This window comes from Lytechinus pictus, chromosome 16 (genome assembly GCF_037042905.1).
Source record: "Lytechinus pictus isolate F3 Inbred chromosome 16, Lp3.0, whole genome shotgun sequence".
NCBI classification, from domain to species: Eukaryota; Metazoa; Echinodermata; class Echinoidea; order Temnopleuroida; family Toxopneustidae; genus Lytechinus; species Lytechinus pictus.
Window position 1 is genome coordinate 2,090,445 of NC_087260.1, and position 25,800 is coordinate 2,116,244.

General features: G+C 38.5%; 1 protein-coding gene across 5 annotated transcripts; it reads left to right on the forward strand.

The window, feature by feature from the left end:
• The first annotated feature begins 910 nt into the window (after positions 1-910).
• On the forward strand, positions 911-14,796 carry LOC129279194 (uncharacterized). Of its 5 annotated transcripts, XM_064111256.1 has the most exons (4): positions 911-2,263; positions 8,218-8,347; positions 10,661-10,765; positions 11,814-14,796. In XM_064111256.1, the coding sequence occupies exon 4, from the start codon at positions 11,934-11,936 to the stop codon at positions 12,822-12,824; it is 891 nt and encodes a 296-aa protein (XP_063967326.1). In that variant the 5' UTR covers positions 911-2,263; positions 8,218-8,347; positions 10,661-10,765; positions 11,814-11,933; the 3' UTR covers positions 12,825-14,796. The 5 variants fall into 5 exon arrangements, with proteins under 5 accessions (XP_063967326.1, XP_063967327.1, XP_063967328.1 ...); XM_064111257.1 differs by lacking the exon at positions 10,661-10,765 and having other exon boundaries at positions 921-2,263; XM_064111258.1 differs by lacking the exon at positions 8,218-8,347 and having other exon boundaries at positions 1,842-2,263.
• The last annotated feature ends 11,004 nt before the right edge of the window (positions 14,797-25,800 follow it).

Sequence of the window (25,800 nt, forward strand, 5' to 3'; positions counted from 1 at the left end):
CATAATCAATATTTTCAATTTGAATATGCCATTTTTTACCGATGTGTGCCCCCGCCCCTTTGAAAGCGAGGCCCTTTTTATTTATTTATTTATTTATTTTTGGCTTCTCAATTTTTTTTCTTTCTTCCTTTACACTGAAAATATACCCTCAAATTTCTTTTTTTTTGTTCATTCTAATGATAATACAAACAAAAGGCAAATCCAGGGCGGGGGGGGGGGGCTCGTGCCCTCCCTTTTTGGAGCCATAATCAAAATTCTTAATGTAAATATTCTATTTTTACCGAAGTGTGCCACCCCCTCCCCCCCTTTGAAAGCGAGGACCTTTTTTGGCTACTCATTTTTTTTGCGGAAGAAATTACCTTAAATTTTAGGTGGAAACCTAATTTTTACCTTTTAAATTTTCATCGGGAAAATGTCCCCCCCCCCTTGGAAAATCCTGGATCCGCCCCTGGTATAACCTCTTTATCCATATAGTTCATGAAACATCTTTACATGTTGACACTTGAAAGAAATACGGATAGACTTGATAACTAAGTGGACAATTTAAGTAAAATATGACCAGAAAAAAGTGGGGCGCTTTAAGTGTGGCGTCACATATATTGCATGGTCGCATTTGAATGAAATAATGAGCAAACTGCGTGACTTATTGCTAAATTAAAGCTAAATTAAATACTGATAACTTTCTTATCATTCATTCAGTTTTTTCTTAAAATTTTGGTGATTTGTTGCTTTGTTTTTCTTCTGTTATATACCTGTCATTTAGGGTTTCATTCTCTTTTAAAAGACATTTCAGATTTAGAGTGTTACCTCAGAACTTGATTTAACATGAAGAGCCTAACGACTGTCCTGCTCGCCCCCCCCCCCCCGCCCCCATGCATCGCCACGCTACACTCATATTTCTATTACTGACGATAAAAGCTGTACGCATAATGAAACGAGAGCATATGCATGACGGAGCAAAAGACAAGTTAGAATATAGCGTTATTTGCGCAAGCCTATGATCCTTTGTCGATGGGGATGCTTCTTCATGGTATCTGTGCCAACACCAAATCCATACAAGAATGGCGTAATGCACTTCAACAACTTAGCCTTCCCCCACTTGATGAACTTGTAAGGAATCCCCCTAACTACCATCTGTGGAAGCGAATGGTTCAGTCGGCAGTGATTCAGGTGACTGAGGCCAGGCAGCACAACGCCCTCACCAAGAAGACATCCTTGTCCTTATGGACTAGAACACCTAAACCAAAGGCGAAGGATCTGTACCCTGGGCACATTTCCAATCCAAGTCTGCGGTCAGCCATCACCATCCGTGCCCAGATCTCCTGTCAAGTCTATCTGACCCAAGTCCGGCTCGCCAAGATTGGCAAAGCACCTGATGATTGCTGTCGTCTGTGCATGTCAGCCTGCGAGGATGTGGAACATCTGGTTGCTACCTGTCCAGCCCTAGCACCTGTCCGACAGGACCTTATCCAGCGGGTTAAAGCTAATCCCAACACCAAGCAGTTCGGACCATGCTTTGAATCCACCCCTGCTCTTTTTGTAGAGTCGGTCCTTTTTTTACCTCCTGGGCGTATTAGCTGCAACACAAAAGCCCAATTACATACGCTTATTCTATACTTCTTACGCAACCTCCACACAACTCGTCAAAACTTACTCAGTACTTCATGATTGCAACTTAGAGCCTTAAATGAATTGCGGCCCTTCCAACGGCGCCGTTGATCTCCGACCTTAGCGGAGGAAGAACACAAGAGAGATGACGGTCGATCCATGAAACGTTTTAAATGACAAAGAAGCACCCCCTCAATCTTCCATTGCTTTGAAAAGTTTACAATAGGGATCTTTGCATTTGACAACAGCCACACAAACCTGAAGGCAAAAGGGTGAATGGAGAAGGACAGAAGGGGTGTGTTTACACAAAAGAATGTTTTCAACACATAAGGCTCAGTGTAACTAAAAGTTAAAAATAGAAGTGTGATATTACTATTGCTGACAATAGGAAATGTCGTATTAATGTAATGTGACTTTATCATTACCAATCGAGGCCCCGATAGAGGACGTGATGCGAGCCGGGTATCCTAAAGAGGGACATGCAATTTATTTTTGTTCAACTTGTGTATAAATATTTCTAACGTGATGCGGTAGCCTGAGCAAAGTATCGGGCGTGTTGTGGATGTAAGAGACCACTTGAAAACGCTCAAAAACCTCTTGGAGACACAACCTACTTCATATGTGTTTACTTGAACTGAAGGAACACAAGAATAAGGTAAACTTCTTGTTTGATGTTTGTTTTGTGTGAACTTGTTCGATTGTAGACCTTATGGTTTGCGGTCTCCACTGATTTTACATGGGTCCCGTATTAAAGCTTAGCAATCATCGCATTGAATACATTTTTGGGTTTTGTAATGGTACTTCTGAATTTTTTTAAGGTACTAGTACATTGCAAATGTTACAATAAAATCAAACAAAATACTGTCCATAAATAATCAGTGATAGCTTACAATTATTCATAGTAACAGAAAATTGTACAGAAATCGTAGTATTACTCACATTACTATAGGCGGCTAATCAATTAAGACTAATTCATTCATCAAAATACCTTCCCAAAAGGTATGTGTTAATATAAATATGTAGACAAAAGCATGTCCCATAGCTCAATGATTAATGAAACTGAATTGAATGAATATAATACATAAAGAAAGGATCGATTGCACAATTAATGTACAATTCAATGTGAAAATCGAGCGTACGACTAATCGCTAAACGTTTTATTACGGGACCCTGCATGATACGGGACCACACTGTTTTATTAATGTTTTTTTAAAGAATCATACAGTTAAAGGGGAATCCAGCCTTGGCTATAAAATGTTGTGTTGGGAAGGAGAAAAATAAATTAAACAGAATGGTGAAAGTTTGAAAGAAATCGGACAAGCAATAAGAAAGTTATAGCTGCTTTAAAATTGAGATCACTAATACTATATAGATTTCAAATTGGCAACTGAGTAAGTAAATTATGACAAGGGGCAAGGACAACTTTCCCATAGGCCATGTACTTTATTATCAGGGATTAGTGGTTTTCTCCTAATTACCCATTCCCCTGGGGCAGTAATCTAAATATAAGCCAGGTAGTATATTGTTTTATGTCCTCATGAAAGAAAACTATAATTTGAAATAAAACTTTTGGGGAAAATGACATTTTAGCCATAATATGTATTGGAGTACATGGAAGAGTAGTCCTTGCCTTACATCACTATGACTTCCCATATTCGGCCAATTTGAAGTCTCCATGGGTATAGTGATTACCAATATTTATAACTTTTAAAAATTCATAACTTTCTTTTTGTTTGTCCAATATTGTTCAAACTTTCACCTATAAACTTGTCTGATTTTTCTTTTCCTTATAAAAACAAGTTTTTATTTGGGTTGGATTCCCCTTTAAGAACAAATAACTGGGCGTTGTGGCGTGCGCCTGTAATCCAAGCTGTGGGGAAGTTACAAATTGATGCAGAGGTTCGAGGTTCGAGCCCTGGTCACGTCTTTCGGATGGTGACGTTAAAGGTCGGTCCAGACGTAAATAATCATATCTGATTGACACACGTCTGACAAAACTCAAATATACACGCACACGTTGCTGCAACAGCGGGCAAGTCCTTTCACAATTGGTGGTTCGACTGCATACAACCGTTGCGATTCTGTAACATAATTTAAATTGTGACCAAATGATCGCAAACGATCACACGAGCAATAATTGTGAAAACCCCTTTAAGAAAGATTTGTCGCAACCACCAGTGGCGCACAGATGAAAAATTACCATTAACCGATAAAAAATCATGACCTAGAAAAAAAAGAAAAAAAGGAAAGAAAGAAAGAGAGAAAGGTGAAATATGTCATTGGGTGATTATTGTGTCTAAATCTAACAAAAAAAGAAAAAGATTTTTCTAATAAAAATGTCGAAATTTTGTTCCCGTTACGCCATATCTCACCCCCCCCCCCTCAAATTTTGTTGGCTCATTTTGCCACTGCAAGCCACCCAAATCAAACAGGTATGGTATATCATTAGATACGTGTTTCGCTGTTAATTTGTATTTCGTTGTTTTTATTTGTCATTAACTTAAGTTCTAGCTTTTTATTTAAAAAAATTAAAGGTAGAAATTCGGAATTATTTGAAAAGAAAACGTGATTAGAAGAGAGTAGATTGAAATAGGTGTCAAGTGTACTTTCGACCCATCAATTGTTGCATGTCATGTCATTTAATTTGTGTATGTCACTTTTGTATAAAACAGAATCTTATAAAATTCAACAAATAAAGTAATTATGAGGATTAAAGAGCAAAAAATAATCACTTTAGTTCTTTGACATGAGAAATATAGCAAATTCAAAATAATCTCTTTTTATATATGTATATATTTGAGATCAAGATAGTATGGAGAGGGCCGTAGCAATATCAATACAAGTCTTTGTCAAATTTTCAGGCATATGCACTTCATCAGGATCTAAACCAATATGCAAGTATAATAATGTGTAAATTAATTATATAGTAAACATTAGAGATATACTACTAAACATCATTAATGCAATACAATGCAATGTATCATAACGAATATTTTTCTTAAAGAAAATATAATTGATAATACACAAATAGCCTAGTTATAAGGTAATGTTGTCTCGATATGTAACGTAGTATAGAATATGTATGCACCCCAGGTGGGTCTTTCATATAGCTGTTAGAAAGTTAAGACTGGTGATCCTTTATTGTGGTAATGGTATATTTATTGGCGATGGTTAAGCGCGTAAAAGGGATCACTAGTCGTTCTTTAAGTCGCTCTTAACGTACGAACAGCTTTATGAAACGGCCCCATTAAGATACGTATCCAAAATGATACGTTAATTCCCATATATGTCTCACACATGCACACTCTATTGCTTCCATGACGTTTGCTCCGGAGATAATTGCTGTGATGGAAAATCTGCATGTTGAGCCAAACATAAAACCTAGCTAACCCCTAAACTAAATAAATCCTTATCCTTTCATCATTCTGAACCCCAAAACTCTTATTACAATCCTAACTCTAACCCAATGCCAAGAGCATGTGTCGTGTTACCCTTCTGGTTGGTGGAAAACCAAAATATTAAATGCGTTGAAAGGTAGAAAAACTCAGGATTCTCCACATTTACGACGGAGACACTCTCTACGACCCACCAATTCCTTTGAAAATGCAAGTCAAATCACAATTGAGAGCTGAGAAGCTTTTGTCGAAAGTTGGTGGACCTGGACAGAATCGGAATCTCTTTACTCCGGACAACGACATATTTGCAATTGTTCGTCCGGTGCAAATCTTCGGATGATCTGCTGTCCCAGTCCACCAACTTTCGACAAAAGCCTTTCAGCTCTCTATTGTGATTTTCATTGCATTTCCTAAGGAATCGTTTTTTTTTCCCTAAGGAATCGTTGTGGTGTAGAGAGTGTCTCCTTAATAAATGAAAAAAACTCTCTATTAAGAAGAAGGGTAGGTTTAGATTTGTGAGTTAAAGGGGGGGGGTGAACATTTATATTTGTTGAAAATGCTTTGATAGTAGAGAATTAAGATGGAAAAGTAAGTGCTTGCTTAATGAGTCATTGTCACTCGATGTGATTCCGGGGGGGGGGCTAAACATTTGTTTTAATGGAAACTCAGGTTGCATTCGATCTGTAGAGTTGCGTTTTATATTGCAACGTTTTCTGCAATGAACTCTTATAGTTCAGACGCACATAGATAAGTGATATATGCCTACGATTCTTTTGACATGATATTTCATTTTAAGAATGCAGATACACATGACAAGTAATCTTTTAAAACACTTTTTTTATCTTACCAAAACGATGTTGCATTCTGGTTCAAGTTATCCTTTATATACACAACAAAAAAAGTAAGTCCCCCCTAAATCAAATTGCTGTAACTTTTGAACCGAATTAGGTTGAGATATCATATTTCATGGGTATTTTTCTGCACTCATTAAGCAACTCCTGGGGAAAATGAGATCAATCGGTTGAGTCATGCATGAGTAATTAAAGATTGAATTAAAAATGACCATTTTTAAAAGTCACAAGAGTCGTTTTTCAGTTTGTTCAAATACAAAGTTGGGCAAAAGTTGTTTTAGGTGAATTTTATGGCGTTATGCTGTTTTACTATCCATCATTCAACCACTTCAGACCAGATTTTGATATCGCATGTTCATGGTTGAGTGAGCACAATGTATTGCAGGGGCTGCGGAAGCGGGGGGGGTGGGCTTCAGCCCCAACTTTTTTCCAAAAACATGTACAAAAATGTAAAAATGACCATACGATTTTGATTTTTTTTTGCATGATCAGCCCCCCCCTCACTTTTGGCTCTGTCTCTCCCCCCCCCCCCACTTTGAAAACCGTTCCGCGGCCCCTGAACTGTGACGTATCATCATAGGGGTTTATGGTAGTATCATCTACAACTTGTTAGATCATGTTAAGATTTGAAAATGTTGGTGGCTCCCCCGATTATAGGCCCCTCCCCCATTATAAAATTCTGGACCCACCACTGATTTGTCCATACATTCAACTGATCCTGAGAAATTGTTAGGAAAAGAATACATTTATGCAGTATAAACAGTATTCATTCCTAAGTTTTCGAATATGCTCGCTCAACCATGAAAATGTTTAAAATTCGGAAAGTGTGTGGTGATAGAAATGATGTATGATAAAAACAACAGCAATTAAAGTCACATTGGAAACCGAATTTGCCCCCAATAATCACTATATTACCCTTTAAAATGCGTCTGTGACATTGAAAATACAAATTTTCCCACTTTGATTCGTGCTCACTCATCCATAATAAACAAATCGATTTCATTTTTGCACAGAATTTTGCCCATAGGTTGATAAACATCACTGCCAAACGACATTGCTAAAGATAGCCTTGAAAAAAAGTTCCACCACATTGAATAAGGGGTTGCTTATTTGTCAACATATGCACCCATAATGTACATAATTCTATGAGAGAGGAAGTCAAAATTTTAACAAATATGAAATGAGGGTTTGTTTCATGGACGGTTTTTGTTACTTCTGCCAACAGTTATTTCATGAAACTTCGCACATGGCTTCAGAGTAACACTATCCAAACGGTGCGAACACCAAAATAACCATTCGATGCGGCACGGAGTGGGGCCAGGGCCTTGAACTTTCTTCTCATTTGCATAATTTTCGAGTATTGTGTGCTCACTGATGCATTAAACATCGGGATTTTCACAAAAATCCAATCAAATGAACTATGCAAGGAGGTTTGTGACAGATATCCAAAGTTACAAATTGCATTTTTTCCAATAATGTAAAAAAGAGCTATTCACATTCCACATGTTCATTCAAGCGTGAATGTTTAATTAAACGCCTTTGAATCATTGAAGCATGTTAATTGGTCATGAACACAACGAAAAAGTTGAGAAAATATCATTTTCAGTAACCAAAATGAAACAATACTTGCCTACGATATTGGAAAATCCTATTTTTTGTTTTCAATAAATGTTCATTGAACCATGAAACGATGAATACTGATGAAGAAACTCTTCCCAAAAATAACTGTCATCATATTCTATCATTTTTATTGATAGAAACGTGTAAAATATCCAATTATAGCAAATTTGGACTTGTGTTTATTCAACCGTGAAATTTAGCCAAAAAACTTTTAGAAAGTACCTTTTACAAGCCTTCTGACTATTTTTCATGATAAGAATATGGAATAAGTTCCAATAAAATGGAATCAAAGTCATGATATTTGGCTTGTGACTTTTGAAAAATGACATTTTTGCCTTCTGACGGTGCTCACTGAAGCATGACGTAAAATACGTCCATAACATTTACTCAGAGGGTAGCTTATAAAATTACCTACACGCTCATGTAAAAATATATTAAAAACTCGCATTGGTTCGGAAATTATTGATGTTTGTTTAAGGGGGGACTTACTTTTTTTGTTGTGTATAGATTAAAATCCTTCTTTCTTTCTCTCTCCCTCTCTACCCCTCCCCTCTCTTTCTCTCTCTCTCTCCCATCTATCACTCAACTTGATCCTTCCCCCTCCCCCACCCTCAATTACACTCCTCTCTTCCCCCTCTCTCACTCGTCTGTGTCTTTATATCCCATCCCTCTCCTTCTTTTTTTTCTCTCTCTCTCTCCACTCGCTTCTTTCTCGCCTCTCTCTACCATGTCTATGTTTGTAGGTTAACCTCACTCCCAGAGAGAACGCCAGTGACACCTGTTGCAGACTCCCGCTTGCGGGTCGATAAGGCCGAATACACAGACATCGATCCGCTGATTAAAAGAGAGGATAACTGCATTGGAAGACGTGAAGTAAGCTTATGGAATTATTGAGGCTATATTGTTCATGCGATTTCACGGTAAAATACACCGAGCTCTAAAAATCCTTTATGTATCCGACGTGATATGATTCCCTCTGGTGAGAAGAATTCCTCATACGACCAACATTATAATAAAATAAAACATATAGACTATACTATCAAGGATCACTTACAATATATCATATTTAACTGGTCGGGCTTTTAAAATTCTCAGTATTATCGTGATTATAATGTCATGCATGGATGCATTTTGCACAATAACAAAGTATATAAAATGTTGGTATTGTTGACAATGTGGCTGGTGGCGGTGTTATGATGATCGATGAGGATGAAGATGACGACGATGATGACGGTTGTGGTGGTGGTGATGACGGTAATGATGACGGTGATGATGATAATAATGATGATAGTGATGGTGATGATGATGATGACGACGATGATGATGATGATGGTGGTAATATGATGATGATGATGATGATGTTGATGATGATGGTGGTGGTGGTGGTGATGATCGAGATGATGACGATGATGATGACGACGACGACGACGCATTGTTATAAATGAAGATGGTGATCGATTGCGGCTGTGGTGGTGGTGGTTATAATAATTAAATGTTGACGACAAACGACATGCACGAATAAAAGTGTAACTTTTATAGAGTTGAACTGTTAGTATTCATTTCAAAACGAATAAGATTTTGATAATGAAGTGCGATCAGCTTTAATCATGTGCCCTAAGACGCTTCTGTAGATACAAAACCTCAAGAATACTCGATAAAATAAAATGACCCTCCATTTTTAGTATAAAATGGCACTTTCTCTTTAACTCCAGTTTCAAAATATTTGTTGAACACATTCGTCGCAATACACAATACCCCCCCCCCCTTGCGCATTATATTCCCAATATCGCTCACACTGAATCGTACCGCAAGACGAATTTTCTTTTTATTCATTTAAGCAATTTTCAAAATGTTTGTTGTACTCCAAACATCACCTCCTTTACACTTATGCTCCCAATATAAAAACATACACTCAATTTCTCTCTTTGAATTAATTTCAAAATATTTGTGGTACACGCCCATCGCAATGCATCATCTTTTACACACATACCCCCAATATTACACACACCGATCGACACGTACCAACACAATCCAATACCAATGCCCTTCGCAAATAAAAGAGTCTTTCACGCTAGATCGGTCGATATAGGGACCGCATTGATCGATTGTTTTAGCAATGATTTTAACTGGGTAATGATATCATTTGATGGTATTATGTTTAGGTGGTGCATAGTGCTAGAGGGGCTTCACTGTAAACTGTAAGTAATTTTTTATTTTGTTTATCACATAACTCATGTTCTTTACATCATAATGTTAAACTTGAATTAATTCATGCAAATTGGACTCGGTAAACTCGATCTGGAAGGTTTTTCGTTTTTCTTTTAGCTGAAATTGTATGCACTGCTTTGTGTAATCAAGTGTTGGGGATATATTGAATGAATGAATGGAGGAATAAATGGATTGATGGGTGGATGGATGAATGAATGAATGATTGGATGAATAACGAATGGAAGGATGGATAAATGAATAAATGAATGAATGATTGAAGGAATAAATGGATTGATGTGTGGATGGATGAATGGATGGATGGATGAATGGATGAATAACGAATGGATGGATAGATAAATGAATGGATGAATGGATGGATGAATGAATGAATGATTGGATTAAGAATATTTGGATTAAAGGATGGATGGGTGGATGGATGAATGAATGATTGGGAGAGTGAATGAATGGAAGAGCGAACGAATAAAGAAAGGAATGGAAGATGAATTAATTGAAAATTAAATTGAATATCTAAATTTCCGCAAAACATTGGTGAAAATGAATATACTCATATATATAAGTTATTTAACATCGATAATCTAGAAATAGGCCGAAATACTCAATTTTTCAATATCCATCTTTTTTTCTCACTAAGACCAAATTGGAATATGCAATCTGAGTTTTGCTACATACGGTTCAATTATGGCGGTAATCAAAATGATGCATTCAAATGAAGATCGACAATTTCGAGATGGAATTAAAAAACAGGTCGATCTCTGAGCAAAATCCGTTCACAACTTGCCATTCAGGTCACGTCTTTTATCTACACGTCGGTAATTCACCATTTATTACAATTTTGTTTCGAATATAATCTTTTTAGTCTTTCCTAACTTGGTGAGTGTTTCAGATATTTTACTAGTCCCTATGATTGAATTCTGCACACTAATCTGCCATTGTTTTCATACATTGTTTTAACTAAAGGGCGCTAAATCTACACTTCCCTGACATGCGCAGTGTACCCAGTAACGTCAAGTTCTTGACATAACGCTGATTAGAAGAAAGAATACAACACCGAGACTGAATAAGGTAGGCCTAGAATATGTTAATACGAGTGGCCGTGCCCCCTTTTGAGAGCCATAATAAAACTGCATGATGTAAAATTGTGCGTTTTACCCTCAAGTGTGCCCCCTTTTGAAAGTTAAGACCAAAATTTTCGCGGACGAAGTGACGTTTAACATGAAGACCGGTAATAAATCTGTATAACTATTGTAAACTTTACAAGATACAAACTATTTCAAAGTAGTTTGAATTACCTTGAAAACTGAAATAATGTTTTTTTGTATAAATGATAATGTGAATTTTCTGAACCTTGCCATCATTATGGAAGTTTTTATTCGTGAAGAGAAAACTTGTCGCCAATAATCTCTTGACATATGACCATGTGCATGGAGATAGTCTTTGATAAATAGGGGTTTATTTTGTACTTCATCCCCCCCCCCCTCAAAAAATAATAATATGTTAAGAATGTGGTTTGAAATATTAATGCTAATTCCATCTTACTTGAACAATGACATGAACGAAGTTTGTCGTTGTAATTTGTTTCTCGGCATACATTGTGATATGATCATGAATGTTACCAATATATAAAAGTTGATTGGCACACTGGCGGATCCGGGTGGCACATCCGGCCCGTTCCGGCATAATCAAAATTAGTGTGCCCCACCCACCCCCCCCCCCCTTGAAAGCGAGAATCCTTTTCGTTTAAATGTTTTTTTTTTCTTTTGCTTGTCAAATTTTCCTCGGGAAAATGTGTCCCCTTTGTCATTATCGAAAATGGAAAGTTTTTAATAGTTTAAGTGACGTTTCTTAGCACATGGGCTTTGGCTCTAGATTTGGTCAGTTGGCTCATAGAATCACTAAACTGTCCCCCGTTTTATTTGAAGTCTAGGCGGGAGAATCTTCCGGTGTGCTTAGATTCCTGTCACGTGATTCGGGTCATATATAGAGACACAGATGGCCACTCAGCGCCAATAATTCAGACTCAGATGTTGATGTATTTTGGATGTTGTAGGCCTTTCGAAGAACCCTGAGGCGTTTGCATCCATATTTTTATTTTATTTTATTTTATTTTCAGATTACTTTAGAGTGGACGATGACGAACTGCTGCTAGACACAGTGAAGCGTTGTTCATATGTTAAAATGAGAGTCGCGGGTTAAACCATCAGAACAAGCAATATTCTTGAAGATCACCACGATGTTTTCGCAACACAAGAAGCAAACTCTGGCGATACACCCTGATGACCCCGTCTTCCGTGTCGCCTACCTGGGCAAAATTGAAGTCTCCAACGCCATAAAGCCGTCTGCTGTCGTCGAAGCCGTTCATGCACTGTGGAAACGCGCTCACAAGATCGGTCCGGAGAAGCTCCCGAGGGTTTCCATCACCCTTGGTCCTCATGGAATTTTCATGGAGGATACGCGTCCAAACACGAACCATCAATATCAGTTCAGCTTAGGCAATATATCGTATTGTATGGCGAACAAAGGCTATGGGTGCGTTTTCGCTTGGGTTGTGGCGGAGTCAGGGAGACGTCGAAGCAGCGCAGGTAACTTGCAGGTCAACGGAAGCAGCGGAACGGACCGGGAAACGGATTCGAGAGGGGAATCAGAAGAGAAAAATCCGCGATGCCACGTTGTTGTTTGCGACAGAGAGGACGTTGCTCGTGCCATGGCGTTGCTGATGACCGCGTACTTCAACTCCGCCTATCGCGATCACAAGTTTAAAGAAAAGCTGGAAACGCGGAAGCAGGAGACGCGAGAGATGATCAGCGAATTAGAAAGCCGACTTCCATCGATATCATCAGATGATGACGTCTCCCCCGCCCCATCGCGGTCCGATTCCCGCCAGTCATCTACGAGATCCGATAAGTCGGACAGCAGCGACAAGGTCAGTCCTATTCACGCGATGGTGGCCAAGGCATTTGGGATGTCGCCAAAGGCACTTTCTGAGACGGACTCAATAGCAATGCGGAACACCCAAGAAAAGCTCAGAACACTCAAGGTTGACCCAGATAAAATAAACGGGAGAGGAGAGCTTGAGACCATGTTTAATTGGGTTGGTAAAAGTGATGCATATGCTCACAATTAAGAACATATTTGGGGTATTTTAACAAAATTCAATTACCTCTCCCTTCTACTTCTTCTCTTTCTTGAAGCTTTCCGTTACCTGATAAATCTCAATAAATCCAGCACCCGAATGTTGTATCGCATCACTCGCCGCGCTAATCTTGGATATTTGCAAGACAGATGCTGAGTTCTGGTGTGTTACCCTAAATCAAAAAATTGAGACCGAGTCGAATGGATTTAACTATTTACATAATAACGCTTTTAGTATCATAGTGGCTATGCCTACCCTTCAATATTTTCGATTCCTTTCGTTGGATCGGCATTAGAAAAGCCTGCAATTATAGAATGCTGATTTTAGTTACATTATGTACTAAAACAATGCAATTTGTAAGAGCCGTGTCGTCAATATGAATATACATGACAAATGAACAATGCCACTATGAATAAATTTGGATGTGCTACATGTCGATAAAAACGAACATGGTCCACAAATGGAATCTTGTGGGACTTCCATTGTAATTGTTTAGGAAATTATAAAATGATCCTATTCGAACAAATCGTCTGCCGTCGGATCGAAAGGAAGATTCAAACCACTGAACAATGTTATCAGAACAGCCGTTAGTTTTCAATTATATGTATAAGGTCATGTCCATTTGTGTTAAATGATTTTATCAAATCTTTGATGACAAGTGATTTCATTTCCTTGTCAACATTCAGTGATTATGGTTCAGTAGTCCCTATCGGTTGTAACATGAAGAGGACGAAAAGGTGATTGGTTTTAAGATACAATATTTCATTTAATCATTTCGAGAAATCACATATTTGTAAATGAGCAGCTTATTCTATATTATTATGGGTTATTCCTATATGTCTTCATAATTATTTGGAGTGGGCATGCATATTACCCTTACCCTTACTTTTTACAGATTTGTAGCCCCCGTCTTTTTTTCTTACAATTGATCTGTCGTTAAGCCAAGTTGAAGAGTCCACAATTATAAAATATTTTTGTTGTTTTACCTTTTTGAAAAGACTATCTCCAGTTGGTTTTTCATGATTCATGTTAATAATAATAATAATTAACATTATTTGTATAGCGCTTATCACAAAGAATGTCTCTAAGCGCTTAAGGAAAATACATAGGAAGACAAGAAATTTCAGCTAAAATCAAATTTACATGTTAACAGTTGAAAGTAGACAGTTGAAGCCGCATATGCTAAGGACGATCTTTTTAACGAAAAGATGAGTTTTTAACATAGATTTGAATTTGTCAGTTGAGTCTGCTTGTTTTATGCTCTGAGGAAGGTTGTTCCAAAGTTGAGGGGATGCTGAACAAAAAGATCGGGAACCATAAGACTGGGTGTTGATGGCAGGAACTTTTAAGAGTGATTTTTTGCATGAGCGCAAGTTGCGGGTTTTCATTTTCTTTCAAAATAAATGCGGATGTAACTAACTGTACGTTAAATTTGTTTTCTGAATTAAAAATCTCATTGTCATCTAAAAAAATTCAGAGTGTTTGGGAATACCACGTGTAATATCTTAAGTACATAGTAATTATTAAGTAAAGGTGTACTCCTTGCTGATTTTTTTTTTATGAAACCCTGAAAATTACAACAAAGTCGAACAAGGAATAACAAAGTTATAACGTTTTAAAGTTCGGCATTATTTCGGTTAGACAGTTGTAGGGTTGCAAAGGGCTGGAAACTTTCCGGAAATTTTGGAAAATTTCCATGGAAAGTTTTGGGAATTTCAGCTGCCGGGAATTTTCATTTTATCACAAAAAGTGATAAATTTTGTTTTTAAATACAAAATTATAAATTGATGTCCTCAAATATTAAACTTCCATTTGTATTTAAACTACTCTTCATTCTTTAATTTGCCCAGGCAAAATATTTATCAAACTGTTATAGTACATGTATATGTATCCAGTAACATGATAAGGCATTATGTACAAAATGAAGCTTTTCTTTTCAACATGGGGGAGAAAAAACTTTGAATTTCACTATTTTTCATTGTTTTTTAAATGTCAAGGGTTTTTTATGTGAGAACCTGCCATTACATAATAACATGTTAAAAGAACATTGCCCTCTACATGTAGTCTGCACGCACAGAATCTTCTTGAAACTTTGATCCACAAGTGGGTCTTCACACAAGACTAGCACGAATACAACTTTCTGTACACAAGTCATTGGCAGAAACCTTAGGCTGCATGTTCAGACCACTTTCCTCGAGTGAAGGGTTTGCACTGGTCTGCTGTGCAAAGCCTTCACTCGAGTTAACGGTCTGAATGTGCAGCCTACTGATGCATTGTGCACTGAAGGCCCTCTCGCTCAGGAAACAACAAGATTTTATGTGATAGTCTTTGCGTGGAGACCCACTTGTTAAGTTTCAATCAGAGTCTGTGCCTGCAGACTAGGTTTGCACAGGAGACTAATCCCACCAGCAGCTATGCCACTGGCAGGTCTAATTTTTTTTTTTCTGAGATGCCCCCCTCCACCCCTGAAAAAATGGGAGGGGGTGGCAAGAAATCACAATATAATGGCTGACTTTGAAAACAATCAAGTTGAATAATTAAAGAATAATAAAATAAAACGTGCTCTAAGTTTGTTGACCTCAAATGACCTATGACCTTGATTGAGATTGAGAAACTTGTTATTAATTTCATATCTTTTGTGATATATTCAATGGCAATCTCATATCAGTTTAATTCAATTAATCGAGTATTTGAAAATAATGAACAAAGTGCCTTTTCTAAGAGGGTTAATTGAACTGAAATAAACTATAAGCTTGAACCAGCAATGTGTATTTATACTCATCAAATCAACGCCGCAATCACCACCAAGTTCTCACTTCTGCTATGCAGAAATAAATGAGAAATATAGTAACGATGATAAAATAATAATGATAATAAAATAATGATAATAATGCTAATATTAATAACAATAATTTATGATTCTCAATCCCATCATCAGAATATCCAATAGGCATCATTCCATGATCCATTGTGTTAAGCGTTTGCAATATATATGTACTGCCATCGCACGTACCATTCAGCCACTAATACAGTAATCAACTTTAACATGAAATTCATTGAAATTCTGCCTTGTCTTAATACTGTCTTAGCATAACATTTGGCTGGAAAGTTACTGGCAGAGCACAATCAACCATCATCTGCCAACAATTCTTGAAAATTCCCAAAATTCCCAATAAATTCCCATGGAAAGTTTCCACCGCGAAAATTCCCGGGAATTTTGAATTTTGCAACCCTAGACAGTTACAAGCATGTCTTCATGAATACATATATGTATATATATATATAGCAAAATACAAGGTGAATAAAACAACCGTAGATAGAAAAGTTGATCAAATTTTCGCCCATAGGGCTTCATCAGGAAATGATGAATTTATTAGTCAACAGCACCAAGAAACGCAGTGCGCAAAACGCAAAGCGTAAAAAAACACAACGCGCTAAGAGGTAAGACGCGAAGCGCAACAGTACAAAAGAAAAGAGAGAGAAAAAGAGAGAAAAAAAGAAAAAAGAAAGAAAAGGGAAGGGAAAAAAAGAAGAAGAAGAAAGCCGGGGAGAAAAAAGGAAGAGAGAAAATGGAAAAGGAAAACGATTAGAAAAAAAGGAGAGAGGGAGAGAAGGGGGCAGAAATAGAGGACAGCTGGGGAGAAAAAAGTAAGAGAAGAAAAAGAGGAAAAAAAGAAAGAAAAAGGAGAAAAAGAAAGGGAAGGACAACAGAAAGAAAGGAAGAAACAAGAAAGGGAAGCAAAGAGAGAGAGAGAGAGAGAGAGAGAGGGGGAGAAAAGAAATCAAACCACGGGAAAGGAGTGGAAAGACACATTCATTCCATCAGGTTGGAGAGAGCCGAGAGAGTGGATGAGGCGTTCCTCCTTCTCTTTCCTTATCCCATCCGAACGAAAACCAGTCAGAAGAACGCACACCTTGAAGTACCCGATGTTATGGTCAGGTTGGGTAAAATGATGGGCTACCGGCAACCCTGCTGACTTGATCCTGATGGAGCGAAGATGTTCGGTCACTCTGTCAGCAAGCCTCCTCTTCGTTTCTCCGATGTAGATCTCATTGCACTTGGAGCAGTAGATGCAATATATGCAATCCTTGGTGACACATGTGAAAGAGCCGTGGATATGCCAAGTACCCTTTGGTCCGGATATCTCTGACACTGATGAAATGACCCCACACGTGTTGCAGCGAGGTCTACTACATGGTTTGCTTCCGACACCACATGTAGCATTGATCGGAGTGAGCTCGGATTTCACGAGGAGCTGGCGTAGGTTCTTGTCCTTCCGGAATGAAGTCAGAGGGGGTTCGGAAAAAATTTCCGTAGTGGCAGGATGCTCGGTTAAGATGTGAAAGTTATCCCTCACGGACTTGGCAAGGCGTTCACTAGTTGGATGGTAAGTGACGACTAACGGAATCCTTCCTGAAACCTGCTTCTGCTGCTTGGGCCGAAGGAAATCCGCACGTGTTGATGTCTCAACCCTCTTAGCTGCCTTAGCCAGGATCTCATCCGGGTATCCTCGTTGCTTGAAGAAAAGTTGCATTTCATCTGCTCGTTGGTTGTAGTCATCTTCCTCTGAACAAATACGACGGATGCGAGAAAGTTGAGAGAAGGGAATGGAATTCTTGCATGCAGGAGGATGTGAAGATGCGTAGTTCAGGTAAGCATGGGAATCAGTAGGCTTGTAATGCACTGACGTGGTGATACCCGAGCCTTCGATTGTGACTTTGAGGTCCAAGAAAGCCACACTGGCGTCTGACACTTCGTTGGTAAGTTGAACTGAAGGATGCATGTTGCCAAGTCTGTCAATGAATTCCATAACTTCATCCTTGGATGACACTGCGATTCCAAGATAATCATCAATATATCTTCGTAGAAGCAGAGGTTTGGGCCCTTCGTAATTGGACAAGAACCTGCTTTCGATGTATCCCATGAACAGGCAAGCATAAGAAGGTCCCATCTTAGTACCCATCTTCACGCCCTTCTTCTGTTTGTAGTATTTACAATTGAAGCTGAATGATGAGCGTGTGAGAACGAGGTCAGTCAAGCGCACTACGAGAAGGAGGAACGCCTCATCCACTCTCTCGGCTCTCTCCAACCTGATGGAATGAATGTGTCTTTCCACTCCTTTCCCGTGGTTTGATTTCTTTTCTCCCCCTCTCTCTCTCTCTCTCTCTCTCTCTTTGCTTCCCTTTCTTGTTTCTTCCTTTCTTTCTGTTGTCCTTCCCTTTCTTTTTCTCCTTTTTCTTTCTTTTTTTCCTCTTTTTCTTCTCTTACTTTTTTCTCCCCAGCTGTCCTCTATTTCTGCCCCCTTCTCTCCCTCTCTCCTTTTTTTCTAATCGTTTTCCTTTTCCATTTTCTCTCTTCCTTTTTTCTCCCCGGCTTTCTTCTTCTTCTTTTTTTCCCTTCCCTTTTCTTTCTTTTTTCTTTTTTTCTCTCTTTTTCTCTCTCTTTTCTTTTGTACTGTTGCGCTTCGCGTCTTACCTCTTAGCGCGTTGTGTTTTTTTACGCTTTGCGTTTTGCGCACTGCGTTTCTTGGTGCTGTTGACTAATAAATTCATCATTTCCTGATGAAGCCCTATGGGCGAAAATTTGATCAACTTTTCTATCTACGGTTGTTTTATTCACCTTGTATTTTGCTTTATATTACCACAACCGACGCAGGACCTTCATTTTTATTCTTGTCTTATCTATATACCTGCGATATCTACATCATGCGTCAACCATCATATCTTCTACAGTGCATTAGGAGGAGTCTGAATTACTTTCTGGATGACTTTGATGTGACTATTCATCGCACTGCTTTCTACCTAGGAATGGCTACACTCGCTAAAACAAGGTTTTGCAGTCATAGACATTTCATCTCTACCTGTCTCAGACGACATGTTGTTCCAGTTGGTTTCCGCATTTCTGTCCGTCCCTGCCTTGGACAAATTCGCCAGGAGAGGATCGATTTTCATCTTCAACAGTGTTCCCGACGTCTCATGCGTTTGTCTCTTACCTCCTACCAAAGGGAAATCAACAAAAACAGTGACTTGCTAGTTAAACGTGCTAACGAATTAAAGGAATTATGCAGTGTCACACAGTATCATTCCATCAGGCAAATGATACACATCAAGAACAGTGAATACTTTGAGAGTCTCCGCCTTTATAAGCATAGAAAACTGATGTCCTTGCTTCCTAAAGAACCTGGCAGGAGGGATTCCCATGATATCGGTTCCGATACTAAGAAGCTTGTAGTTACCATTCCTGAGAACCTGCCCATTACCGAAGATGAACGTGCTCTTCTTTCCAAAGGTCTCACCTTTGTTCCCCGACGTAGGAATGCTGATGAATTCCAACTCCGTCGTGACTTCGAAAGCTTTGCTCGACGTTTGCGGTTAAAGGCTTATTTTCATGCTAGAAGGGAGGAAGCTGAATCTAGTTCTCGATCGGAAGATGACAACATCTATCCTAGTGCAGTAGTCCAGGAGTCTACCAAGTCACCTATTCCCTTTGAGCATTTGCAACCCCGCCGGTCAGAATGGAATCCACCGGAAGGAGAATTTCCTAACCTAGAACTTTATATCGATACATGTCGTCATGATCTTCAATCTATCATCAGTAATGAAGTAGCAGTTTCCTCAAACATCAGCACTTCAGAGAAGGCGGCTATCAACGCCCTTCGCCACAAGGAGGATTTTGTCATCAAACCAGCCGATAAGGGAGGTGCTATCGTTCTATGGAAACGTGATTTATACGTCGAAGAGGGACTTAGGCAGCTCAGCGACACTACTTTCTATGAAGAGGTAGATCACGATCCTACATATGACCATCAGCTAGACGTGAAGGAAACTGTTACATCTCTCATTGACAGCCAGAAGCTACCCAAGGAAGCCAAGCATCTCCTTCAGAGGAATCCCAAATCCGCCATTTTTTATATGCTTCCTAAAATACATAAGGTGGGAAATCCTGGGCGCCCGATTGTTTCTACGATAAACTGTCCCACTGAGCTCATCAGTGAGTATTTGGATAGTATCTTCTCTCCTATTGTGAAGGGTCTTCCGACCTACGTAAGAGACTCGTCAGAGATGATCCGGACTCTTGAGACTATCACACTCCCAGAGCACGGAGAGAAGTTTCTTTTCACTTTAGATGTCAAGTCTCTCTATACCATCATCCCCCGATCAGATGGCCTCAATGCTATTCGTTTCTTTCTACGGAATCATCAATCAGCTAACAGACCTGACGAGGACACTATAGTGCGCTTGACTGACCTCGTTCTCACACGCTCATCATTCAGCTTCAATTGTAAATACTACAAACAGAAGAAGGGCGTGAAGATGGGTACTAAGATGGGACCTTCTTATGCTTGCCTGTTCATGGGATACATCGAAAGCAGGTTCTTGTCCAATTACGAAGGGCCCAAACCTCTGCTTCTACGAAGATATATTGATGATTATCTTGGAATCGCAGTGTCATCCAAGGATGAAGTTATGGAATTCATTGACAGACTTGGCAACATGCATCCTTCAGTTCAACTTACCAACGAAGTGTCAGACGCCAGTGTGGCTTTCTTGGACCTCAAAGTCACAATCGAAGGCTCGGGTATCACCACGTCAGTGCATTACAAGCCTACTGATTCCCATGCTTACCTGAACTACGCATCTTCACATCCTCCTGCATGCAAGAATTCCATTCCCTTCTCTCAACTTTCTCGCATCCGTCGTATTTGTTCAGAGGAAGATGACTACAACCAACGAGCAGATGAAATGCAACTTTTCTTCAAGCAACGAGGATACCCGGATGAGATCCTGGCTAAGGCAGCTAAGAGGGTTGAGACATCAACACGTGCGGATTTCCTTCGGCCCAAGCAGCAGAAGCAGGTTTCAGGAAGGATTCCGTTAGTCGTCACTTACCATCCAACTAGTGAACGCCTTGCCAAGTCCGTGAGGGATAACTTTCACATCTTAACCGAGCATCCTGCCACTACGGAAATTTTTTCCGAACCCCCTCTGACTTCATTCCGGAAGGACAAGAACCTACGCCAGCTCCTCGTGAAATCCGAGCTCACTCCGATCAATGCTACATGTGGTGTCGGAAGCAAACCATGTAGTAGACCTCGCTGCAACACGTGTGGGGTCATTTCATCAGTGTCAGAGATATCCGGACCAAAGGGTACTTGGCATATCCACGGCTCTTTCACATGTGTCACCAAGGATTGCATATATTGCATCTACTGCTCCAAGTGCAATGAGATCTACATCGGAGAAACGAAGAGGAGGCTTGCTGACAGAGTGACCGAACATCTTCGCTCCATCAGGATCAAGTCAGCAGGGTTGCCGGTAGCCCATCATTTTACCCAACCTGACCATAACATCGGGTACTTCAAGGTGTGCGTTCTTCTGACTGGTTTTCGTTCGGATGGGATAAGGAAAGAGAAGGAGGAACGCCTCATCCACTCTCTCGGCTCTCTCCAACCTGATGGAATGAATGTGTCTTTCCACTCCTTTCCCGTGGTTTGATTTCTTTTCTCCCCCTCTCTCTCTCTCTCTCTCTCTCTCTTTGCTTCCCTTTCTTGTTTCTTCCTTTCTTTCTGTTGTCCTTCCCTTTCTTTTTCTCCTTTTTCTTTCTTTTTTTCCTCTTTTTCTTCTCTTACTTTTTTCTCCCCAGCTGTCCTCTATTTCTGCCCCCTTCTCTCCCTCTCTCCTTTTTTTCTAATCGTTTTCCTTTTCCATTTTCTCTCTTCCTTTTTTCTCCCCGGCTTTCTTCTTCTTCTTTTTTCCCTTCCCTTTTCTTTCTTTTTTCTTTTTTTCTTTTTTTCTCTCTTTTTCTCTCTCTTTTCTTTTGTACTGTTGCGCTTCGCGTCTTACCTCTTAGCGCGTTGTGTTTTTTTACGCTTTGCGTTTTGCGCACTGCGTTTCTTGGTGCTGTTGACTAATAAATTCATCATTTCCTGATGAAGCCCTATGGGCGAAAATTTGATCAACTTTTCTATCTACGGTTGTTTTATTCACCTTGTATTTTGCTTTATATTACCACAACCGACGCAGGACCTTCATTTTTATATATATATATATATATATATATATATATATATATTATGTATTATATATATATATATACAGTGCGTCCCACAAAAAGCGAAACCGAGATTTATCGATGATTTATCATAACTTAATCATAAATACAATAGACAAATGACCTACCATTTAAAGCTCAGAATCTCTTTTTTCAGCTGATATCACTAAGATTATTCCTCATTCACGCATGAGTGAGCAAAAACAATTTGAAGAAAGGATACCAAAATCTCATTTGGCGCGGGGTATCTGAATTTCACAAATAAAAATCACATGCCTAAAAAAGTTCAATATCTGCTCTTTTATTTGATACCTTAATCACAAAAAATGGTCAAGAAGTAGAAAAGTTATGGTCCCTCCAAAAAATGCCTGTATTTCCATAATTTCATTAAATAATGTGTTTTCACCGGTTTCCCACAGAAGCTATCGCATGATTAAAAAGATACTTAATGCATGGCTGATCGTCAACAACAACAACAAAAAAAAAAAAATATATATATATACATATATTGTAAAGAAATGAATGAAGAGAACAAACATATATATATACATAAATATATACATACATAAATATATATATATATACATACATATATATATATATATATATATATATATATATATATATGTGTGTAAAGTTATACATGTACAACAGCTTTGGCAACTCTTTTTATTTAAATATTGTAAAGAAATGGATGAAGAGAACAACATATATATATATATATATATATATATATATACAACAACAAAAGTAAGTCCCCCTTAAACAAACATCAATAATTTCCGAACCAATGCGATTTTTAAATATATTTTTACATGAGCGGTGTAAGTAATTTTATAAGCTACCCTCTGAGTAAATGTTATGGACGTATTTTACGTCATGCTTCAGTGAGCACCGTCAGAAGGCAAAATGTAACTTTTCTAAAGTCACAAGCCAAATATCACGACTTTGATTCCATTTTATTTGGAACTAATTTCACATTCTCATTATGAAAAATAGTCAGAAGGCTTGTAAAAGGTACTTTCTAAAAGACGATACAACGTTTTTGGCTAAATTTCACGGTTGAATAAACACAAGTCCAAATTCGCTATAATTTGATTTTTTACACATTTCTATCAATAAAAATGATAGAATATGATGACAGTTATATTTTGGAAGAGTTTCTTCAACAATATTCATCGTTTCACGGTTCAATTAACATTTATTGAAAACAAAAATACGATTTTCAAATATCATAGGCAAGTATTGTTTCATTTTGGGAACTGAAAATGATCTTTTCTCAACTTTTTCGTTATGTTCATGACCAATTAACATGCTTCGATGATTCAAAGGCGTTTAATTAAATATCCACGCTTGAATGAACATGTGGAATGTGATTAGCTCTTTTTTACGTTATCAAAAAAAATGCAATTTGTAACTATGGATATCTGTCACAAACCTCCTTGCATAGTTTATTTGATTTGATTTTATGAAAATCCCGATGTTTAATGCATCAGTGAGCACGCAATATTCGAAAATTATGCAAATGAGAAGAAAGTTCAAGGCATTGGCCCCGCTCTGTGTCGTATCGAATGGTTATTTTGGTGTGCGCTCCTTTTGGATAGTGTTACTCTGAAGCCATGTGCAAAGTTTCATGAAATAACTGTTGGCAGAAGTAACAAAAACTGTCCATTAAACAAACACTCCTTTCATATTTGTTAAAATTTTGACTTCGTCTCTCATAGACTTGTGTACATTATAGGTGCATATGTTTAAGAATAAGTAACCCTTATTCAATATGGTGGAACCTTTTTTTCAAGGCTGTCTTTAGCAATGTCATTTGGCAGTAATGTTTATCAACCTATGGGCAGGATTTTGTGCAAGAATGAAATCGATTTGTTTATTTATGGATGAGTGAGCACGCATCAAAGTGGGAAAATTGATATTTTCAATGTCACAGACTCATTTTAAAGGGTAATAAAGTGAATATTGGGGGCACATTCGGTTTCAAATGTGACTTTAATTGCTGTTGTTTTTATCATCCATCATTTCTATCACCACACACTTTCCGAACTTTTCACATTTTCATGGTTGAGCGAGCACATTCGAAAACTTAGGAATGAATACTCTTTATACTGCATAAATGTATTCTTTTCCTAACAATTTCTCATTATCAGATTAATTTATGGACAAATCAGTGGTGGATCCAGAAATTTTAAATTGGAAGAGGGGCCTATAATCGGGGGGCCACTTACATTTTCAAATTTTAACATGATCCAACAAGTTGTAGAGGATACTACCATAAACCCCTATGATGATACGTCACAATACAGGGGCCGGGGAAGGGTTTTCAAATGGGGGGGGGGGGGGTGGCTGACCATGTAACAAATCACAATCGTATGGTCATTTTCACATTTTTGTACATGCTTTTGGAAAAAAGTGGGGGGGGGGACTGAAGCCAGTGCGTTGTGTGTAAACGTCTCTCCCATGTTTCATAGATGCAGGCTATGTCACAGTATAAACACTCCGTCCCTCGGATAAGACGTTAAATGGAGGCCCTGTGTAGAGGAGAGTCACCGCCTTTGTACGTTAAAGAACCCACTGCACTATCCGTAAAAGGGTATAGGGGGAAACCCCGGTGTAGCGGTCCACCTGCATTCCCCCAATCAGTTATATCGGGAGGAGAAACCTGCGGGTCATAGTGATTTACTACTTGTAATTAATGGTATACAATTATTCGGGAGAAGATAAATGCGGGGAAGGGGCTCTGTTATTAGGTTGCCTATGCACGTTGGACCCTGTGCTCGTCAATATCCCAAAACGATCCTTAACAGGTTTTGCTTCGATCTCGAGTACCCAAACAAATTCCCACCGTAAGAACCGGGGAGGGGCTGAGAGCTTCAGCCCCCACTTTTTTCATAACCTTGTACAAAAATGTAAAAAATTACCATCAGATTGTGATTTTTGCATGATCAGCCCCCCCCCCCCCCACGCACATTCACTTTCATATCCGGTTCGCGGCCCCTGCCAAATATATAATTTCATTTGTATGAAAGTCCTATTTTTTTCAGATCCAAGGCTGTTGTGAGTGTCCAACGTTTCAGATCCATCAATTTATTCCACTTTTATAGCGATAATATATTTCCTTTGTGAATCAAATTTCTTTTCTTATCCCTTTTCACTATTTGTTCTTATCCCGACTGTTCCGTTACAATAGTAAAATATAAACTATATCAGCAAATTCGATTGGTACAAAAATCCAAACTTACAACTAGAAAACGAGCTGATAATAATCATTCAAAGAGAAGTAGTAAATTAAGAGCGCCCCTCCCCCCCCCCCCCAGTAATACTGTAATTTAATCGAGTTTGTTTCAGGAACCTCGGTTTTTAGTTTATATTTTACAACAAGAAAACGAGTCAATAATAATCATTCAAAGAGAAGTAGTAAAGTTAAGAGCTCACCCCCCCCCCCCCCTCTAGTTAAGTTGCTTAGTTTTAGTGTTCATATTCTATATTTATCAGATTTCAAGCACTGGCGATATTTGTTTGTTTTTTAAGTATTCTTTTATTGCTTCTTCCAGTGAATACAAACATAAACTGACTTCATAAATTTCATAAATGATACAGCATAATAATTCATAAATAATACACCAAGGTACCATGCACAAGTACTTCATGAACATATACATGTTAATTAATCCATTCATTTTTCAATTCACTGAAAGAAATTAGGAAAAATAATACAGAAAAATGTATATAAACACACCCGCACATCCAACACGCAGAAAATAAATCCTTATCCTTGTATGGGGCAGGAGGGCTTCTTATAATTATTAGGGGCGACTCCCCCCCCCCCCAAAAAAAAAAAAAAAAAAAAAAAAAAAAAAAACGGTTCACGAAGAAAAAAAGGCCCATGATGACGCGCGCCCTCTAACG

What these genes read in the sequence shown, in the direction of transcription:
- LOC129279194 (XM_064111256.1), top strand. Translation starts at nt 11,934, where the DNA reads ATGTTTTCGCAACACAAGAAGCAAACTCTGGCGATACACCCTGATGAC.